General features: G+C 52.1%; 1 protein-coding gene across 11 annotated transcripts in view; it reads left to right on the top strand.

Moving 5' to 3' along the window:
* CD6 (CD6 molecule) overlaps positions 1-14,018 on the top strand; it is a 45,010-nt gene extending 30,992 nt beyond the window's left edge. For 2 of the 11 annotated variants that reach the window (XM_064492301.1, XM_064492294.1), the window contains 7 exons: positions 1,271-1,411; positions 1,752-1,850; positions 2,914-3,036; positions 4,840-4,911; positions 5,133-5,387; positions 5,677-5,778; positions 12,490-14,018. In XM_064492301.1, the coding sequence (XP_064348371.1) occupies positions 1,271-1,411; positions 1,752-1,850; positions 2,914-3,036; positions 4,840-4,911; positions 5,133-5,387; positions 5,677-5,778; positions 12,490-12,566 (869 nt within the window). In that variant the 3' untranslated portion in view covers positions 12,567-14,018. Of the gene's footprint in view, positions 1-1,270; positions 1,412-1,751; positions 1,851-2,913; positions 3,037-4,839; positions 4,912-5,132; positions 5,388-5,676; positions 5,779-6,303; positions 7,361-12,489 lie in introns of those variants that run through there. The other 9 variants (XM_064492296.1, XM_064492295.1, XM_064492298.1 and 6 more) reach the window with 9 other exon arrangements.
* Positions 14,019-17,816: the final 3,798 nt, after the last annotated feature.

Raw genomic sequence — 17,816 nt, 5'->3', positions numbered from 1 at the left:
TGAGCCCCCGCAGCCCGGCCTCTCCCTTGCACTTGCTTCCTGCTGCTAAATCCAGTTCCTACCCTGGCCCAAACTACCACATATGCAAACAGAAAGGAAGAGGGAAAAAAATCAAGACAGGGAGGCAGTAATCTCCCAGGGGGAGCAGACACTGCCCCTAGCTGGGGAGTAAGGCTGATCTCATCCCCCCAGCCCCCCGTGATGCAGTCACCACCCTTCACCCAGCCCTGTGGTCCGCACACCCCAGGCCTTCTGCATTGAGCAGGAGGTGGTAAGCACTCCAAGCACTGGCTTCATTGCAGCCTCCACCCATTTTCTGCTTTGGGTTCTTTTAAGTAGGGGTGCAGGTTCATATCCAAGTGCCCTCTCCCAAAAAAAAAAGAAACAGAAAAAGAAAAGAAAAGAAAAAGTGGGGAGGGTATAGCTCAGTGGTAGGGTGCATGCCTAGCATACAGGAAGTCCTGGGTCAATCCCCAGTATCTCCAAATAAATAAATAAACAAACAAACAAACAAACAAACCTAATTACTGCACCCCCCCAAAAAAAAAGTTAAAAAAAATCCCAACCAAAATTTAAAAAAAGAGAAGAAAAAAAGAAAAAGAAAGCAGGCTTGGGGCCAAGAGGGTGGGGGAGGCAGGAAGTCCCACCAGGGCTGCAGAGCTGGGAGGTCCGGAATTGTGGCCCTCCCCACTGCCCTCGGGGAGTGCATGTCTGGTAGGAAGGGTGCGTCTGGGGCACAGAAAGAAGATCTAGCTCTCCTGTTGTCTGCTCCCTTCCAGTGGTGGCCCAGAGTCACCCTCCCTGGGGATCCAGCCTTGGTCTTCCCCATAGAGAATCAGGTGCCCCTTGTAGGGCCCCACACATGTCCATACCGTCATCAGCAGGCATCTCACCGAGTTGGATTACGTTGGCTTGTTGACCTTCCCTCAAGGCCTGTGACACAGCTGTCATATTTGTCCCCCCAGAGTGTAGTGCCTGGCACACAGTGGGTGCTCAATAATTGCTGAGCAGAAAGCGATCCCTGTGAGCTGGTGGCCAGGAGAAATTTTCATTCAGTCAATCATCCATTCAATATGCATTTCTCAGGCACCTACTGTATACCAAGCACCTAAAAGCAGATGGGAAAATTTGAAAAAAAAAAAAAAAAAGGGAGCAGGAGGATAGGTCCAAGGGGAAGTGGTCAGATGCAGAGAGGATGGAGAAGCGAGAAAGGCAAAGAGAAGTCTACGTCCATTCCCCTTTCTTCCTGATATGGGGGTCTTGCTTCCAGAATCTTCTGTGACAGTGAAAATGAAGGACTGGGAATCTCGAGAGCTAATGCTCCTCATCACCTGCATCGTTCTGGGAATTCTCCTCCTTGTCTCACTCATTTCCATAGCCATCATCCTCTTGAGAATTAAAGGAAAATACGGTAAGTGCAGAGTCCTGGGAGCCACGGGAAAGATCCAGGGATGAGAAGAAGCAGGTCTCAGGCGCGGTCCTCCCAGAGGGGTGTAAGCCATGGGGGACCTCAGCAGGAGTGGCAGTGATCCATCAATGGCCACCCAGCCCTGGCCCCAAGAAGCACCTCCTGATGGGAAGGATTTTCCCAGTATGCCCAGCAGAAGTGCTCCAAGGGAGGACCCGATTGGTGTGTGTGTGTTTTTGAGGGTGGGGGAGGTGAGGAAGGAGGTGTCTCCATAAGAACAGGACTGGGTAGACTGGGAGGGAACAAAAAATGACTCCTAGAATCTCTGCCTCCCCTCCCTCAGCCCTCCCTGCTACAGTGAACCACCAGCACCTACCTACCACCACCCCAGTAGGGATCGAAAGCTATCAAGGGGTCCCCATCACCATTGCCAAAGAAGAAGGTAGGATGTCTCCCACCCTGGGCGTGGGGAGGGCTGGGGAGGACAGGAAAGGGATCCTTGCTGGAGGGTCCGTACTGCTGAGGTCAAAGCGGTGCCCCAGCTGGAGATGAGACCTGGCCAGCCCACTAGCAGCTGCGGGACCTTGAGCAGGTCCAGTCTCAGTCTGGGCCTTGGTGGTACATGACCTTCCAGTGCTCATTTTAGAACTCTAGCCTTTTGAATTCTGGACCAAAACAGGCCCGGGGCATTTTGGACCTTGGTTCTCAAAAGAAAGCTCTGCTCTTCTAATCAGCCAGTGGGTTTGTAATATCACTGCCTCTTCCAACGGCCTGCCCAGTCAGCCTCCCTGCAAAGCCCCATCGACATGTTCCTGGAATATAATTTTATTTCATATTTTCCAAGTGAAACAAATGGGACCAGTCATCCATCTTTTACACCTCTTGAGATTCTTGTGAAGGAGTTCAAGTTTAATCAGGTCACTTTATGAATATATTAGATCACCTTTATTTGAAAGTGTTCAATGACACAAAAACCAATATAAAACTCAGCCAAATATTATAAAGATTCTTTGCACCCAGGAACCATATATTTGAGAAGAGAATCTGAACACGGAACCTAGCACAACGGTAGGCCCAGGGCAGCCGCTCACTGAATATTATGGTCTAGAGTTAAGAACCACACTGTCTGTGTCTCGGGGCAATGTGAGAATCTCTCTGTGCCTCAGTCTCCTCAGCTGTAAAATGGGGACACTCATGTAGCTACCTCACAGAGTTGTTATGAGTACTAAATGAGATAATACTTGTAAATGTTAGAACAGTGCCTGGCATGTAGTGGCTGCTATGGAAGTGTTAAATAAATAAATACATGTTATTTTGTTCCCCGTGTTTGAAATGGATGGGGAATGTTTAGAAAACCCAGGCCCGGCGGTCTTGTACAAGGTGGGCTGCCTGATACTCTCCCTGCCCCAGTGTCTCTGGTCCCCACCATCCATGCTCTCTGCCACCTGTCTCTGCGCCTTTCTGCCCCCTGCCTTGCCACGCCCCCCACTCTGTTCTCTCCCCAGTTCCCAAGCTGCCCATCCAGGTCCAGGCCCTGCCCCCTGAAGACTCGAACTCCAGCTCGGACTCAGACTATGAGCACTATGACTTCAGCACCCAGCCTCCCGTGGCCCTGACCACCTTCTACAGTGAGTGCCCGGGCCTGGCCTCCTGAGGGCCCACCTGCCCGAACCAGGGAGAGGGCCCAGCCGCCTGGGAGCCCTGCAGTGGGTTCCTCCCAGTGGTCCCTGCAGGACAAGGGCGGCACCTCCTAGACTGACTCTCAGTGGTCCTGCATGGAAGTTTTCTAAGTGCTTTGTGACCCTGGAGACATCTCAATGTCCCGTGTCTCAAGGCACTTTCCCCTTGGACCGCCTTTTCTTCCATGTTTGTCTGTGGCCATGCAGGTTTTTATTTTTTTTCTTAATTGAAGAATAGTCAGTTACAGTGTGTCGATTTCTGGGGACTGCATGATGTTTCAGTTACACATATACATGCATATGTTCGTTTTCATACGCTTTTTCATTATAGGTTACCACAGGATACTGACTTTAGTTCCCTGTGCCATACAGAAGAAATCTGTTTTTTATCTATTTTATATATAGTAGTTAGTATTTCATGCAGGGTCTTAAAATCAGTCCCTTCACAGTCTCCTAAAAGTGGTTGCATCAGTGTAAGATTCTAGGGACTCCAGCTCCGATGGCTTCTCGCACGCTCACACCCACTTTGTGTCCCATCCTGTCCCATCCACCTCACCTCCTCCCCCACCTCCACCGTGAGCCCAGCCCACACCTCTTAGCCGGCTTCTCCAGCTCTGCTCTCTGCCTGCTGGGAATATAGGACCAGGAAAGTCAATGCCTTAGGCAGGGCCCACACAATGCCGGGAGGTCGAGCCAGAGCAGAGAATCTCAAGTCTATTGTGGAATCCCTTGGGATCTCATCAAAACTTCCCTGAGCCCCACCCAGGACCTACCTTATTAGCTAGGATGAGAGTTTAGCTGTATGTCACTCCAAATGATAGTGTCTGGAGAAGTTGGAGGGGACCCAGGCTCCTTTTTCCTACTCTCCAGTCCTAAGGTGTTGTCCTGTCCACATGGTCCAGAATGGTTCACCATCATGTCCGCATTCTAGGCAGCACCCGCCAGAACATAAACCCACAGCTGCAAGAGAGGCACAGAGATGAAGCCTCTGTCCTGGGCAGCTGTGTGTCCAGATGAAGGCCAGGTCTCCTCCTACATGCGGAGAGCAGATGTGGGGACAGCAGCCGTCTGATCCAGGGCCTCTGGGGCCCGTACAGATGCTTCTACTCTGTGGGGCCGTGGACCAGCATTTGGGAGTCACAGAGATGAGATTAGAACCTGAGATTCTGAGCCCAGGCATGTAACGTGCAAGACTAAGAGTCCAAAATCCTATGACACTGAGACTCAAAGTCAGCAGTCCCAGGTTTGGAAGAGCAGAATCCCAGATTCCAGACACTCAAGTCCTTAAAACACTTTGACTCTGCATCTCTCTGACTCTGAAATGGAGGTACCACAGAGCCTGGGATGCAAAGACTCCAGACTATCGGCTTCCCCTCTGGGATGTCTCCTCAAGCGGCAACATCTGCCCTTTTCCTGATGCCCGGGCACAAGGAGACAACCCAGGACTCTTAATATTTCCTTAAGTAGCAGTAGGGGCAGCTGCAGGCGGGCAGGCACAGGACACTAGGTTCTCCAGCCAGAAGTAGCCTTCCCGGTTCTGGTTTCAGACTGAGGTTCAGGGTCTGCCTGGACTAGGACGTGAGCCCGGGATCTGATGAAAACCCCCTCTGTACACCAGGGTTGTCCTCCCACCCTGTTCAGCCTCAGGGGCACCCTCCTGAGTCCCACGAAACACCAGCCTCTGCCCCAGCATCCCTGGCAAGGAGGCGGAACCATCTCTACCTCCTCCCTCACCACCACCTCTGCTTGTAGATTCCCAGCGGTACCGCTTCACAGACGAGGAGGTCCAGCAGAACAGGTTCCAGATGCCCCCCCTGGAGGAAGGTGAGTCAGGCTAGGGAGGGATGTTGAGGGAGTGATTAGGATGCCAGCTCTGCCTCCAGACTTAGCAGCTCACTCACCTTCAGAAGCATCAGCACAACCTTCCTCCACAGCTCCTTTCTGACTTTAACAATTCCCATCGGCAGTAAGTTCTTCCTCAAGTCTAACTTAAAGCCCTCTTGCTGCATGGCTTCTACTTTATCACCATTCTCTTTCGGGCCCAGGATTTGAAGAGATGCACACCTCCCAGGTCTCACCTGCCAACCCTGAACACTGCATTGCAGAAGCCCCCTCTCTGGGCCCTCAGCACCACCCGAGGAACAGCAGCCACTCCAGCACGTCCTCAGGGGAGGAGTACTGCAATAGCCCCAGCAGCAGGCTACCTCCGTGGGACTCTCAGGTGTTTCCTTCAGAGAGGAACCCCCTCCTGGAGCAGCCCCCGAACTTGGAGCTGGCAGGCTCCCAGGCGACTTTTTCAGGTAAGGTGGGCCCAGGAGGACTGTGTGCCTGCTCCGACCTCCCATCCTGTAGCCAATCTGGCTGGAGGAAGCGTAAAGCTGGGAGCCCCAAGCCAGGCTGAGTTCAGGATTCTAGTCCTAACTCCACAGCCGCTTGCTGTGTGATCTTGGACAAATCTCCCTTCTCTGGGCCTTCATTTCCCCAGTGGTCAAGGGAAGGACTTGACTAAGTCTGGAGGGCCTCCCAGCCCTGGCATTTTGGGAACTGACTGTCTCCTGGCAGAGGGTGACTGGCTCTGGGGGTTTCCAGCAGGGCCCCCGCCTGATGACAGCTCCAGCACCTCCTCCGGAGAGTGGTACCAGAACTTCCAACCGCCACCCCAGCCCCCTTCTGAGCAGTTTGGATGTCCAGGTGCCAGTGGAAAGGGAGGGGGTCCTGGGAAGGGACACAGAGAGGGACTGGAGGGTGGATGAGTAGGGCAGCCTGGATACATCAACACATCAGCTCAAGGGGAAAAGAAAAGAGGTAAAAGGTTGTGGTTTGTGGGGGGGTTGTTTTTTGTTTGTTTGTTTTTGAGGAGATAGGGAAAATAGATGTGGTTGGGACAGAGATTCAAAAAAAGTGCCTTGAGAGGAAGTGAGCTCCCCATTAGGTGAGGAATTCAAGGAGAGGCAGCCAGATAGCCCCTTGGGTGAGGTTGTAGTGGCAGAGGGGCTCCAGCCCTCAGGGACTACAGCCCTGAACTACACAGATAAGGCTGTGCCCTCAGGACTGACATTCTAGTGAGGGAATGGCCTTGAACAAGGTGATAAGATGAAGATGGTCTCACACAGCACCACAGGGAGAGGGATGTGGACCCAGATCCTCCCAGCTCTGTCCCCGCTCAGCAGGGGCAATGCTGGACCTCTCTCTGACCAGAGTGTCCTGGCCACACAGGGTCCCATAATCCCCAGTCTAACTGCTCCTCCTCCGAAGACTATGATGACATCGGAGCAGCCTAGCCTGGGCCCTGCCAGGCTCTGTGCACTCCCACCCTCCGGACTCTGCTCTGCCTGTGCCCCCTGCCCCAGCCCCGTCTGCCCAGATCATCCCTCAGGGGCTGAGAGTCCTTCCCTGGAGACACAAGAGGAAAGTCCACACCTTGTACACTCAGCCTCCATCCATCGACAGCCTGCAGCACAGCCCTCCCCCGGGCCCAGGCGGCAGCCCCCGGCCGGAGGGGCTGCCTCTGAGGGGTGGCGAGCTCTGCCTCAGGAACGAACAAGGATCTGGGCCACTTCTCAGCAGGCCACGTGGAGGGGTTGGACTGGATGATTCCTGAGGCCCCTTCCAACCCTCAGGTGTCTGGGGCTTTGATTCCCTTCACCTCTGACAGCTCAGGGCCCAGAGGTCCCAGGAGGGGCAGGGAGGCCCCCGGTGCAGGGGCTGTTGTGCTGCTGTGGCTCTGACAGGTAGGGGCTGGGGCTGGGGGGCCGCCTGCTGGCCAGGCTTTGCTCAGGTTGGTAACTGCACCTGGCAGGGAGTCCGGCCTTCCTGGGCTCAGCTGGCTGACGGCGAGCAGGACGACTGCCCCTTCCCCGCCCCGAATTCCTGGAGCAGGGACCTGAGGGCAGCCCTGCCTCTAGAGACCCTCGGAGCCCACAAGGGGCACAGCCCTGTTCTGCAGTGACCGTCCTTGGCCAGCAGATCCTTATTCTGAGCTTCGTACGGTTTACAAAGATGGTCCCATCCAGACCCTCCAACCCACAGATTCAGAGTGGGGTCCAGTCTCCGTGGCGGCTGAAGCACAGAGCTGTCTTCCAGGAGGGGCCCCAAGTCCCCATCTGTCTGGTTGGATTGACGGGAGCCTCCCCGGTGAACACATAAGTATCAATGTCACTCCTAGAGCCGTAAACGTGTCCAGGCAGCCTCCAGAGAGAGGCCTGAGGGCCCAGGGCTGGCTTCTGGTGTCCTGCTCTGAGTGTCTCGAGATTAAACTAATTGTTGAATGAAACTGGGGTGTGGCGAGATAAGTCTTTGAACTCAGAGAACCCAGGCTCTGCTTGTGCACGTGCGCGAGTTGGGTGGGAGCAGCTCTAACCATCGAGGTGGAAATGTCAGGACAAATTGAAAACCTACTGTGACCCGGCTATGTGACAGCTGCTGGGGATGCAGGCACAAGACGACACGGGACCTGTCCTCCCGGAGGAGATGGACAGACGCCTGTGAGTTCAGCACCGCCCCCTCCCTGATCTGCCCACCAGCCCTGGCTCAGCAGGCCAGATGTTTTGACCTGGGCCTCCTAAAACTTCCGAGATGGGCAGGGGGAATGGATTTTATGCTCAGAGCCGCCTGGCAAAGGCACTGATCCCAGGCCCAGGAGGAGCTGGTGATGAGGCTGAGGGATACGGAGGGGAATGTGGAGTGGATCTTAGAGATGAACCCTCCCCTGGCTCAGAGGCTGGGGTTTTCACCCAGCTGCAATGCTGAGGAGCAGCACTGCCTGTGGGAAGAGGGCTGGGGGTCAGGCTCCCTCTGAGCCCTCCTAGGGCAGGGGGTGGTGGAGGAGGCTGCTCCATGGATCCTGCCCTGAGGGACTGAGCCTGGCAGCCTTCCTTCACCTGTCCCAGAGGTGCGGAGAAAGCTGGCACTGCCCAGGGCAACCGTCAGAGGATGTGGTTGCTGTAGTGACGGGCCCCCCCTCCTCGGGCCCTCAGAACCTTCCCAGGTTTTCCTCCTAAGGGAGGAGCAAGGGCTAGGGTGGGCAGGGACAGATTCCCAGGGTGGTTTGTGAAAGCCTTTTTTTGTCAGACAGCCTGGGTTCCAATCCCAGCTCCACCCTGTTCTGGCTGTGTGGCCTCCGGCAAGCCACTTGAAGTTTGTCTGCAAAGTGCGCAAGGCAGTAGTAGGTACCGCAGAGGTTGTGGTAAGGATTAGAAATTTGGCAATGTTCCCCGTCATGGACAGGCTAATCAGTAGAGGTGAGAGATCTCCATAAAAGGAGAAAGGGGAGGACTAGACAGTTAGCAATTCATGGGGTCTTGGCTCGCTGGTGCTGGAGGAGGCATGGGGAAAACCTTTCCCACTCTCATTTTACAGATGGGGACACTGAGGCCTGGCAGGGGAAAGGACTTGTCCAAGGTCACCCAAGGAGTTAGTAGCCAAGTCACAATCTGGCCCTACCCAACCCCACCCGGCCACCCAGGGCTCAGGGAGATGGTGATACCCTCTGAGTTCTCCCTCATTTCACACCAGAGCCACCTCCCCATCCCTGGCTGCCTCCTTCTCTCACACACACACCAGTGGGAGAGAAATTGGGGAAACTCTGAGACACATCTCCCTTGGTCCCTCCCAGCCCGGACCAGCCTGGGGGCACCAGGGTCACAAATGGCAGGAGACCTGAGGACTGGTGTCCAGAAACACAGTGCCTCCTGCCAGAGCCGTCTTCCTGGGCTGGCTGATGGGAGTTACTCCCAGGGAAGACCTTCCCCCATCTCTACGCCTCCAGGGCACTCAGACCGTTCCTTACAGAGCCACATCTGTGCTGGGACTGGAAAGGCTGAGATGAGTGACACCCCGCTTTGACCTGAAGGGGCAGGGAGCCTAACAGGGGAGTCACAATCATAAACAGGTGTGCTTATCTGCCACTCTTTAGAGAGCTTGCATTATGTACGCCTCAAGAATCTGGGAGAGGAAACACAATGATGTGAAATGAATGTGGCAGCTGAATCCCAATTTCAGAAACACTGATGGGGGAGGGGCTATATCTGAAGTGGAGGTGCTCCAGGAATTTTCTGGCTCTGCAGGGGCAGTGAATGATGTACAGGGAACGTATGGGGCCCAGGAGAGCCGCTGACCCTGCTGGAGGGAGGCCATCCTGGAAGGGTTCCTGGGGAGGTGATGCCCAAGCTGAGTGGTAAAGGATAGGTAGGAGTTAGCTATAGGAGTGGAGAGGGATGAGCATTCCAAGTCAAAGGAAAAGCATAAACAAAGAGAAAACAAGAAACCAGGTGGCTTTCGAGGTAAAGGGTGGCCCATCCTGAGAAGAGAAGAGGCTGAGGACAGCCCATTCTCACACCAACTCTATTTCACAGGTGAGAAAACTGGGGCCCAGAGAGGTTAACTAAGATGCCCAAGTCACACAGCTAAAAAGCAGCTGCACTAGGTTTTTGGTATGTGCCATCCGGCTTCAGCATCTTGAGTGTTAGCCATAGCACTTCAGGTGGAAACCATTTCCTGTCCCTGTGCACACTGGAGCTACACTGCTGGGTACAGAGCTCTGAGATCTGGAGGCACCAGCCTGTCTGCACCTGCTGGCTGCTGGGATGCTAAACTCAGGGATGGAATAACTCTCTGCTGGGCACCCGTATGCGGCGAGGCTGTACCCTGGCCCCAGGGCACAGAGAGGAATGAAACCTGGCCCTTCCTTGAGAGAGACAGACACAAAGACCAGTAACTGCCAGTATATCCCATGGGTGTGGTGGTGGTGATGACGATGACAGTGGGTGGCATTTACTATCTGCCAGGAGTCTATTATTGCTTATAATCCTCATAAAAGCTCTCCAAGAAGAGCTATCCTCCCTAATTTATAAATAAGGAAACTGAGGCCCAAAGAGGTTAAGTGACTAGCCAGAGGTCACACAGCTTGGCAGACAGTAGAAAAAAATTTTCTATGTATCTCCAAAGCCCCAGTGTGAAACCACCGCACTGCACGGTGGGGGAGCATCACAGGCATATTTAAACCACGCGAGCTTAAGCGCATCTACTCAGCAGCAAGAGAGAAAGAAAAAGAACAACTGAGCCCACTGTCCTCCTCGGTGAACAACACCCGGGGGGGACGAGAGAGGTGGGAGCTGGGACCCCCTGTTCCCCCAGACCCTGAGAACCATTCATGGAGTGGGCGTCTTACCACGCTGGATGGGATGTTAGTTATTAATGAGTCACATTTTTTCATATGTGATGGTCTGAAACACAAGTCCATTGCTTCTGGACCAGATCTGGTTGATCTGACGTTGGAGGGAGAAGATTCTAGGTTGGAAGCAGCACAGGACAGACTCAAATACAAGAGACTCCCTAAGGGATTTTGCATTTTCTCTCCCTCCCTTCCTTCCTTCCACCCTTCCTTCCTTCCACCCTTCCTTCCTTCTTTTAAATAGTAAATATATTCATGTGATTCAAAACTCTATGCATATCATTAAAATCTTGTTACCCACCCATCTACTATCGCCCCTCCCTTCCCCCTCCCCAAGTAAACACTGTCATTTCTCCAATGAAAACACCAGCAAATAGGAATACCTCTTGCTTCCCCTGCCCCTTCTTGTACCAAAAAAAGGGGCATTCTATCCACACTCCTAGGCAACTTGCTTCTTTTCACTCCTCAAGGGATTTTCAAAAGGAATATTGAGCATATCCGGCCCGTGTGCTACCCAAGCACATAACCTGTGCCTCATTCAGATTCCAGCACATCCTTACACAGGGCTGTGTGGGCAGAGGGGAAGAAGCCACCAACCCTGCCAGGGGTGGTTGGGGAAAGCATGACAAAGAAGGAGCAAATGAGTAGGCTATTGAAGGATGCACAGGAGTTTGCTGGACGGAGAAGAGAGTGAAGGACATTCCCAGCGGCGACATGTGTGTGTGTGGTGCATACTGGCTGAGGCCTGGGGAGCAGGGAGGGCACAGGTGGGAAAGGCCACTGGGGAGCATCTCAGACAGTCTCTGTAACTTGTCCAGGAGTTTGGTCATTGTCCTAGTAGCACTGGGGGGTCATGAGGAATTTTTAAGGCAAGGAATGATCTGATGAGCTGGATGCTCTAGGAAGATCACTGCTGTGAGGCGGAGGTGAGTTTGAGTTGGGAGGTGGCCACCGAGCATTGGTGGCCAGGACCAGGGGAAGGTGAAGGATTCTAAGATTTGGAGAGTGATTGCATCCATGGGAGGTGATTCCCAACACGGCAGCCTCCAGCCACAATGGTAAACAGTGACATAAATAACAGCTTCCACCCCGGAGAACTTACTATGAGTCGAGCACCGTTCTGGGCACATTCTAAGTACGGACTCAACACAGCCAGTGAGATCTTAGTATTAATCTCATCTTATGGTTGAAAAAACTGAAGCTCGGGATGATTCTGAGTTTTCCCAGGGCTGCCAGCTTGTCATAGAGTGGCCGGGCCCCGCTGCCATTTCACGTGGCCTCCTAAAATGGTCAAATCCACACTAAAGGCTCATTTCTGTGCTTATGGATCAGAATGCCTGGCCAAGCAGCATACCATTCTTCTGGCCCCAAAGTTGATTTGCATCCTCCAGACACCTGGGACAGCCCAGGGATGAGGCCAGGAGGAGGCCTGGGTGGGATTTTCCCACCAGAGGTCCCCAGCTCTGGTCTGCTCTCTGGGCTGCATCAGCGTGGCTCCAAGGCACTGAGACCACTCTCAGGGGCACAGACTCAGGCTTCCCAGCCCTGGCCAGGCATCACCGGCTGGTACCCAACCTTTTCCACTGGAAACCTCCATCTGCCAAGCCACCACTCAGCTCCCCATCCCTCCCTATCACCCCATCTGTGGTTTCCACTTCCGCCCCTTCCTGAGACCCTCTTGGTGGTTCTGGAGACAGGCAGAGGGGGCCGGAGTTCTGTGTGGCTCCTTGGCGTGGATGCCTCTTGGCTGAGGGCCCAGGCCCCCGTCTCGACTCCATGAAGATGGGATGGAGTCTCCAAAGTGGGGAGGAGCCGGGGAGACCCATCAAGGAAGGGATGAGTTCAAAGCAGCCTCAGTGGAAAGTTCATCTCCCACCACATCCTTCAGCTGTTTACCAGTTTGACGGGGTTCTGCATCCTGACATGAAAAGAGGCTCACCCCGCAGCACCAGCATCGAGGAAGGACCAAAATAGCAACAGAGGAAGACAAAGAAGAGAGAGACAAAGGGAGAGGAGAGAGAGCGTGTCATGAGACACAGGAGGATAAGAGGAGGCAACGCCGTTCTGAGCAGACAATGGAACAGACAGCAAAGCCCAACCATGCTGCCATCATCCTTTGTCTGTGCTTCCTCCGAGCCGGGTGCTGTCCTGCATCCCTCACGTGTGTGGCCCCACTTAATCCTGACACCCTCCCAGGGCAGTGAGATATCCTAGTTTCCACTGTTTTCCAGGTACGAAAAGTGAAGCCCAGAGGAGTCATGGAACTAATTCAAGGTCACCCAGCTGGGACCCAGGAGCCAGACTCTGAGCCCATCACAGGCAGGAAGAGGAACAGGGAAGAAAATGGGAAGGTAGAGGCTGGAGAGAGAACAGGGAGGGTAGGATGGAGCCGAGAGAGGATGAGGACGCATCATTTCTTGGGGAAGGGTTGTCCCCCAAGAGGACGGAAGCCCATCCTGGCTGAAGGCAGATGCCCCTTCCTGGCTCCATCCCCATGCCAGCTCACCACACTCACCCTTCAAATGCAGAAGGAGGGAAAGTCGCCCCCCTGGGCCCTGGCTCTGCCTGGGATTCACTTTCCTTCTGGGCGACCAGTTCTCAAGCACCCTCTCTGCCTGTGGGGTCTCCTGCCCTCCCTGCCACGCCGAGTGGAGCCAGCCCTTCCACTACACTCTCACAGCGGGGAGAGAAAGATCACCCACGACCCCACTCACGAACACATTCTCCCCCACGGGCCCCCAGGAGGCACACTGCTCTCCCTCCCTCCAGAATAGCCAAGCATTCAGCAATCAGGGTCCAATTCCTTCTGTGGCCTCCTCTCCGGGGTGCGGCCATCCCTCCCCTGGGCCTCCCTCAGACTCCCCAGCCCAGCACCAAGGCCAGTGGAGGTGGTTCTCATCTGAGGAAGAGATGCTAAAACACCTGGGGGTCAGGAGCGCCCCCCACCAACTCTTCTGCACAACCTGGACTCGGAGACACCCTGTGACATGTGACTGTGACGTCACCCTCTTGGTGCCCCGACTTCCTGCAGTTTGCAGTTTCTGGCTCTCACCCTCATTGCTTCATGTTCTCGGGAATGTGAGGAGTGGCTGGGTGCACCCTGCGGTTAGCAGGAGGGAGTCAGTGTGCACTAGAGGCCCACAGCCCCCCCAAGACTTAGGTCCAGCCCCCTCCGCAGGACCACCCGGCTCGTGGCCGCACTCACCCTCTGGCCAGAACAACCTATCCCTTGAGAAGGCCCTTGTAGAGTCCTGGCCTTCTGTTCCCAGGTTGCCTACCTGGAGGGTAGGGCCAGAGACAGCCCAGTCACCTTGCATCTCTGGCTGCGGGGATCCCCCCCGGGTGTGGGGTGATGGCCCGCTGCATCAACCTGGGGCCCTGCCCAGTAAAGGTCCTGAGATTCCCCACCTCCAGTTCCAGGAAACTCACCTCCTCTCTTGCCACACATGAGTCTTCCAGCTGCCTTGTGGGGCTCTCTTCTCCATTCCTGACTTGACGGCCTGCTCTCTCCTGACCCACACAGCTGCGATTGGCATGCACCGTGGACCCACACGGCAGTCCTTTCTCCCAGCCGCTCGCCAGCACCCAGGAGGGAGCCCAGCACCCAGTGATCCCTTTCCCCCAAGGGTGGGCTCCCGCCCAGAGTCTGGAACAGCCTTTGTCTCACACCTTATCCACCATCCTTCACCCAGCGTGCCAGGCCTGACCATCCCAGTGGGATGAGGGCCCTGGGGCAGAATAAAGTTGATTTACTCCAACACTTCTCAGACTTCAGTTTTCTGTGTGTCTACATGGATTTTGCTTTAGCTATGGACCATTTGTTCTCTTGCTTACTTCATAGTTTTTCTTTAAATGGATTCATGTTTTATTAACTTAAATTTATTTTTCAAGAAATCTTAGCCCTTTTACAAAACATCTAGCCTGAGCTTTTTAAAAATGCTAATATCACTAAATACAAAGACTCAAGAACTACTTCAGATTAAGGGAGCTACAGAGACACAGCAACCAAATGCAAGGCATGATCTGGAAGTTTCTTTTGCTATAAAGGACATTATTGAGACAGTGAAACAGGGGTTGAGGTCTGTAAATTAAATAACAGTATTGTTTCAGTGTTAAGTGTACTGTAGTTATGTAAGGAAATATTCTTGCTTTTAGGAAATACAAACTGAAGTGATAAAGTATTTTGGAGCAAAGGCAAAACCTATTTTTAAATGGTTCAGAAAAAAAAATCCATTTTGTGTATGTGCTTGTGTGTGTGTGTGTGTGGGTGGGTGGGGGTGGAGTAGGTAGGGGGGAGACAGAGAGAGACAGTAAGACGTTAACACTAGGGGAATCTGGATGAAAGGTATCCAGGAATTCTTTGTATGATTCTTGCAACTTTTCTCTAAGTCTGAAATTGGATTAAAATTTTAAACACATTTTTTTGTGTGTGGTGGGGAGGTGCTGAGATTTATTTATTTTCTGAGGAGGTACATGGGGAGTGACCCCAGGACCTTGTACATGCTAAGCACACGCTCTACCACTTGAGCTATATTGTCCCCCTAAAACACACTTAAAAGAAACTTTATTAAAAAAAAAAAAAGAAAAAACTTTATTGTTTCTGTTTTAAACAGGAAACCAGTATCACTTGCTACAAATTGGAGGTAATTCTAAAATAAAGTAATACTGTTACTCTTGCCAGATGCATTGATCTGCTGAGTCCAAGCCTGAGACCTGCCTGGTCGTGGTTATCATACGCGGGGACGGGCGAGGTTGGGAGGTGAAACGTTCTGCTTGATATCAGAGAAAGGCTGGCATGGAGTTCAGAAGGGCATCGCTTTCTCACCATGGGCTGGTGTGGTATTTGGAGTCCTGCCCCGTGGCTGTGAACTCGGGGACGTTCATTTCATGACATTTTAACGGACACCCTGGGGGCCAGGACCGTTCTGGAGCCCTGGCACTTAGAAAGGACCGGGTCCCTGCCCTCTGGAGGCTCACAAGCTGGGCAGAGACAGTTACAAGGGGGCTGGGATGGAAGTGTGACCAAGCAGAGCTCCTGTCTTGGATTCCTAACATTCCTGGGCTCCCAGGAGTCCAGAGGTGGCGACCTGGGGCTGGCTATCGGGTGCCCCGCTGGAAGCAGACATGTGGCAGGGATGGCTCAGGGCTGGTGAAAACAGGAGAGCCTCATCAGGGTGTGAGAAGGAAGGTGGCAGGACCCAGCCCACAGTCCATCACACCTAGGAAGATGCAGCCAACTCAGCCCCTAGCAGAGTCTGCTCTCATTCCTCTTGGTCCCCATGCACGGCCTGCTCCCTGATCCAATTACAAGCGAGGTGTCTCCCCATTTTTCTTATGGCATATTTCATTTTTTTAAATTAACTTTTTATTTTAGAATAGTTTAGATTTACAGAAAAATTGCATCAATAGTACAGAACTCTGTATCCCACACTCAGCTTCCCTTCTCATTAAAACCTTATATTCGCAGGACAAAGGTATCACAATCAGTGAGCCGACGTTGACACGATGTTATTATTAATGAAGATCTGCATGCTGTTCAGGTTTGTTTGTTACCTAATGTCCTTTGTCTGTTCCAGGATACCACATTACGTGTAATCATCATGTTTCCTTAGACTCCTCTTAGCCATCACAGGTTCCCAGACTTTTAAAATTATTATTATTAATGAAGTATAGTCAGTTTACAGTGTTGTGTTAGTTTCTGGTGTATAGCATAGTGATTCAGTTACACATATATATATTCCTTTTCATGTTCTTTTTCATTATAGGCCATTACAAGGTATTGAATATAGTTCCCCATGCTATACAGAAGACCTTGTTGTTTATCCATTTTATATATAGTAGTTAGTATCTGCAAGTCTCAGACTCCCAGTTTATCCCTCCACCACCCACCTTTACCCACTGGTAACCACAAGTTTGTTCTCTGTGTCTGTGAGTCTGTCACTCTTCTGCAAATAAGTTCATTTGTCTCATTTTTTTTTTTTTTTTTAGATTCCACATATAAGTGATATAATATTTTTCTTTCTCTTTCTGGATTATTTCACTTTGTATGACAATCTCTAGGTCCATCCACGTTGCTGCAAATGGCATTATTTCATCCTTTCTCATGGATGAGCAGTATTCCATTGCATAAATATACCACAACTTCTTTATCCAGTCATCTGTCAATGGACATTTAGGTGCTTTCCATGTCTTGGCTACTGTAAATATTGCTGCCATGTACATTGGGGTGCATGCATCTTTCCAAATTAGAATGTCCTCTGCCCAGGTTTGTTTTTGATAACGATGCCATTGTTGAGACTACTGGTCAGGAACTTCATAAAATGACCCTCAGTTGTGGTTTGTTGTCTTTCTCATACTTGGACTGGGGTTATGGGTTTGGGGGAAGAAGACCACAGAGGCAAAGGGCCCTTTGCCTCCCATCCCATCAGTGGTCATCGTGACTTTGATCACGGCTGATGTTGACCTTGATCACGAGGCTGAGGCAGGGCTTGCCAGGTTTCTCCATGAGGACTTCTTCTCTCCCCACCTTTCCACACTGTACTCTTTGTAAGGAAGTCTCCCCGCACACCCACACTTAAAGAATAGGGAGTCATGCTCCACCCACTTGAAGATGAAGTACCTATGTAAACTATGTGGGGTTTTTCTGCAAGGGAAATTTATCTGTTTTCTTCTATTTATTCAATCATTTCTTTATACCCACGTGGGTTCTTGGGTTTTTACTTTGGGCTCTAATGCAACACGGCTGTATCTCATTGTCAGCTCTCTCCATTGGCTCGGGGACCACTTCACCGACCCCACCATGGGTTCTTTGTCTGTTGAGCACACCCTCACTTTCTGGCACTCAAAGATGCTCCAGACTCATCTGGTATAATCCCCGCACCAGTCCTAGAATCAGCCATCCCTCCGAGCAGCCGTGGTTCCTCTTGCTGGAGAGTGACATTAGAAACCAAGATACGTGCTGGATATTAGATGTTCTTGCTGCTGCTGGAGCATAGATGTCTCTATGCCCTCTCAGTTGACAGAGCGAGGAAATGTGTGTGTGTACGAAACTGTATATACAAACCGACAAATACGTCCACTTGTAGCCAGCTGTATGAGTGTGGAGGTAAACCTAAGCTCATACGAATCCGGTACCACGTGGGTCATCCCAGCCTCCTCGTGTTTACCCACAACCTCCCACTCCAATAGGGAGAAATCTGGCCCCAACATCCACCATCCAATTACCTAATTCTTTGAGTCTATGTATTGTGTTTCCTTCTTAGATTTTTCATTTTTTTCCCCATCAAATTTATTATAAGTTCCTCAAGGGCAAGGCCTGAGTTTTTTTTCCCCTATCCTCACTGATCCCCAGCCTGCAACCAATGTCCTAGCGGAATGTCCTTTTAAAAACCCAATAAACTAAGCAGGGAGGGATAGCTCAGTGGTATAGCACGTGCTTAGCATGCACGAGGTCCTGGGTTCAATCCCCATTGCCTCCATTAAAAAAAAAAAACTAAAAAATAAATAAATAAACCCAATTACCTCCCCTCCCCTGCCAAAAGAGCAAAAACAAAAACAA

This window comes from Camelus dromedarius, chromosome 12 (assembly GCF_036321535.1).
Source record: "Camelus dromedarius isolate mCamDro1 chromosome 12, mCamDro1.pat, whole genome shotgun sequence".
NCBI classification, from domain to species: domain Eukaryota; kingdom Metazoa; phylum Chordata; class Mammalia; order Artiodactyla; family Camelidae; genus Camelus; species Camelus dromedarius.
This window is presented reverse-complemented; position numbering and strand designations above follow the sequence as displayed.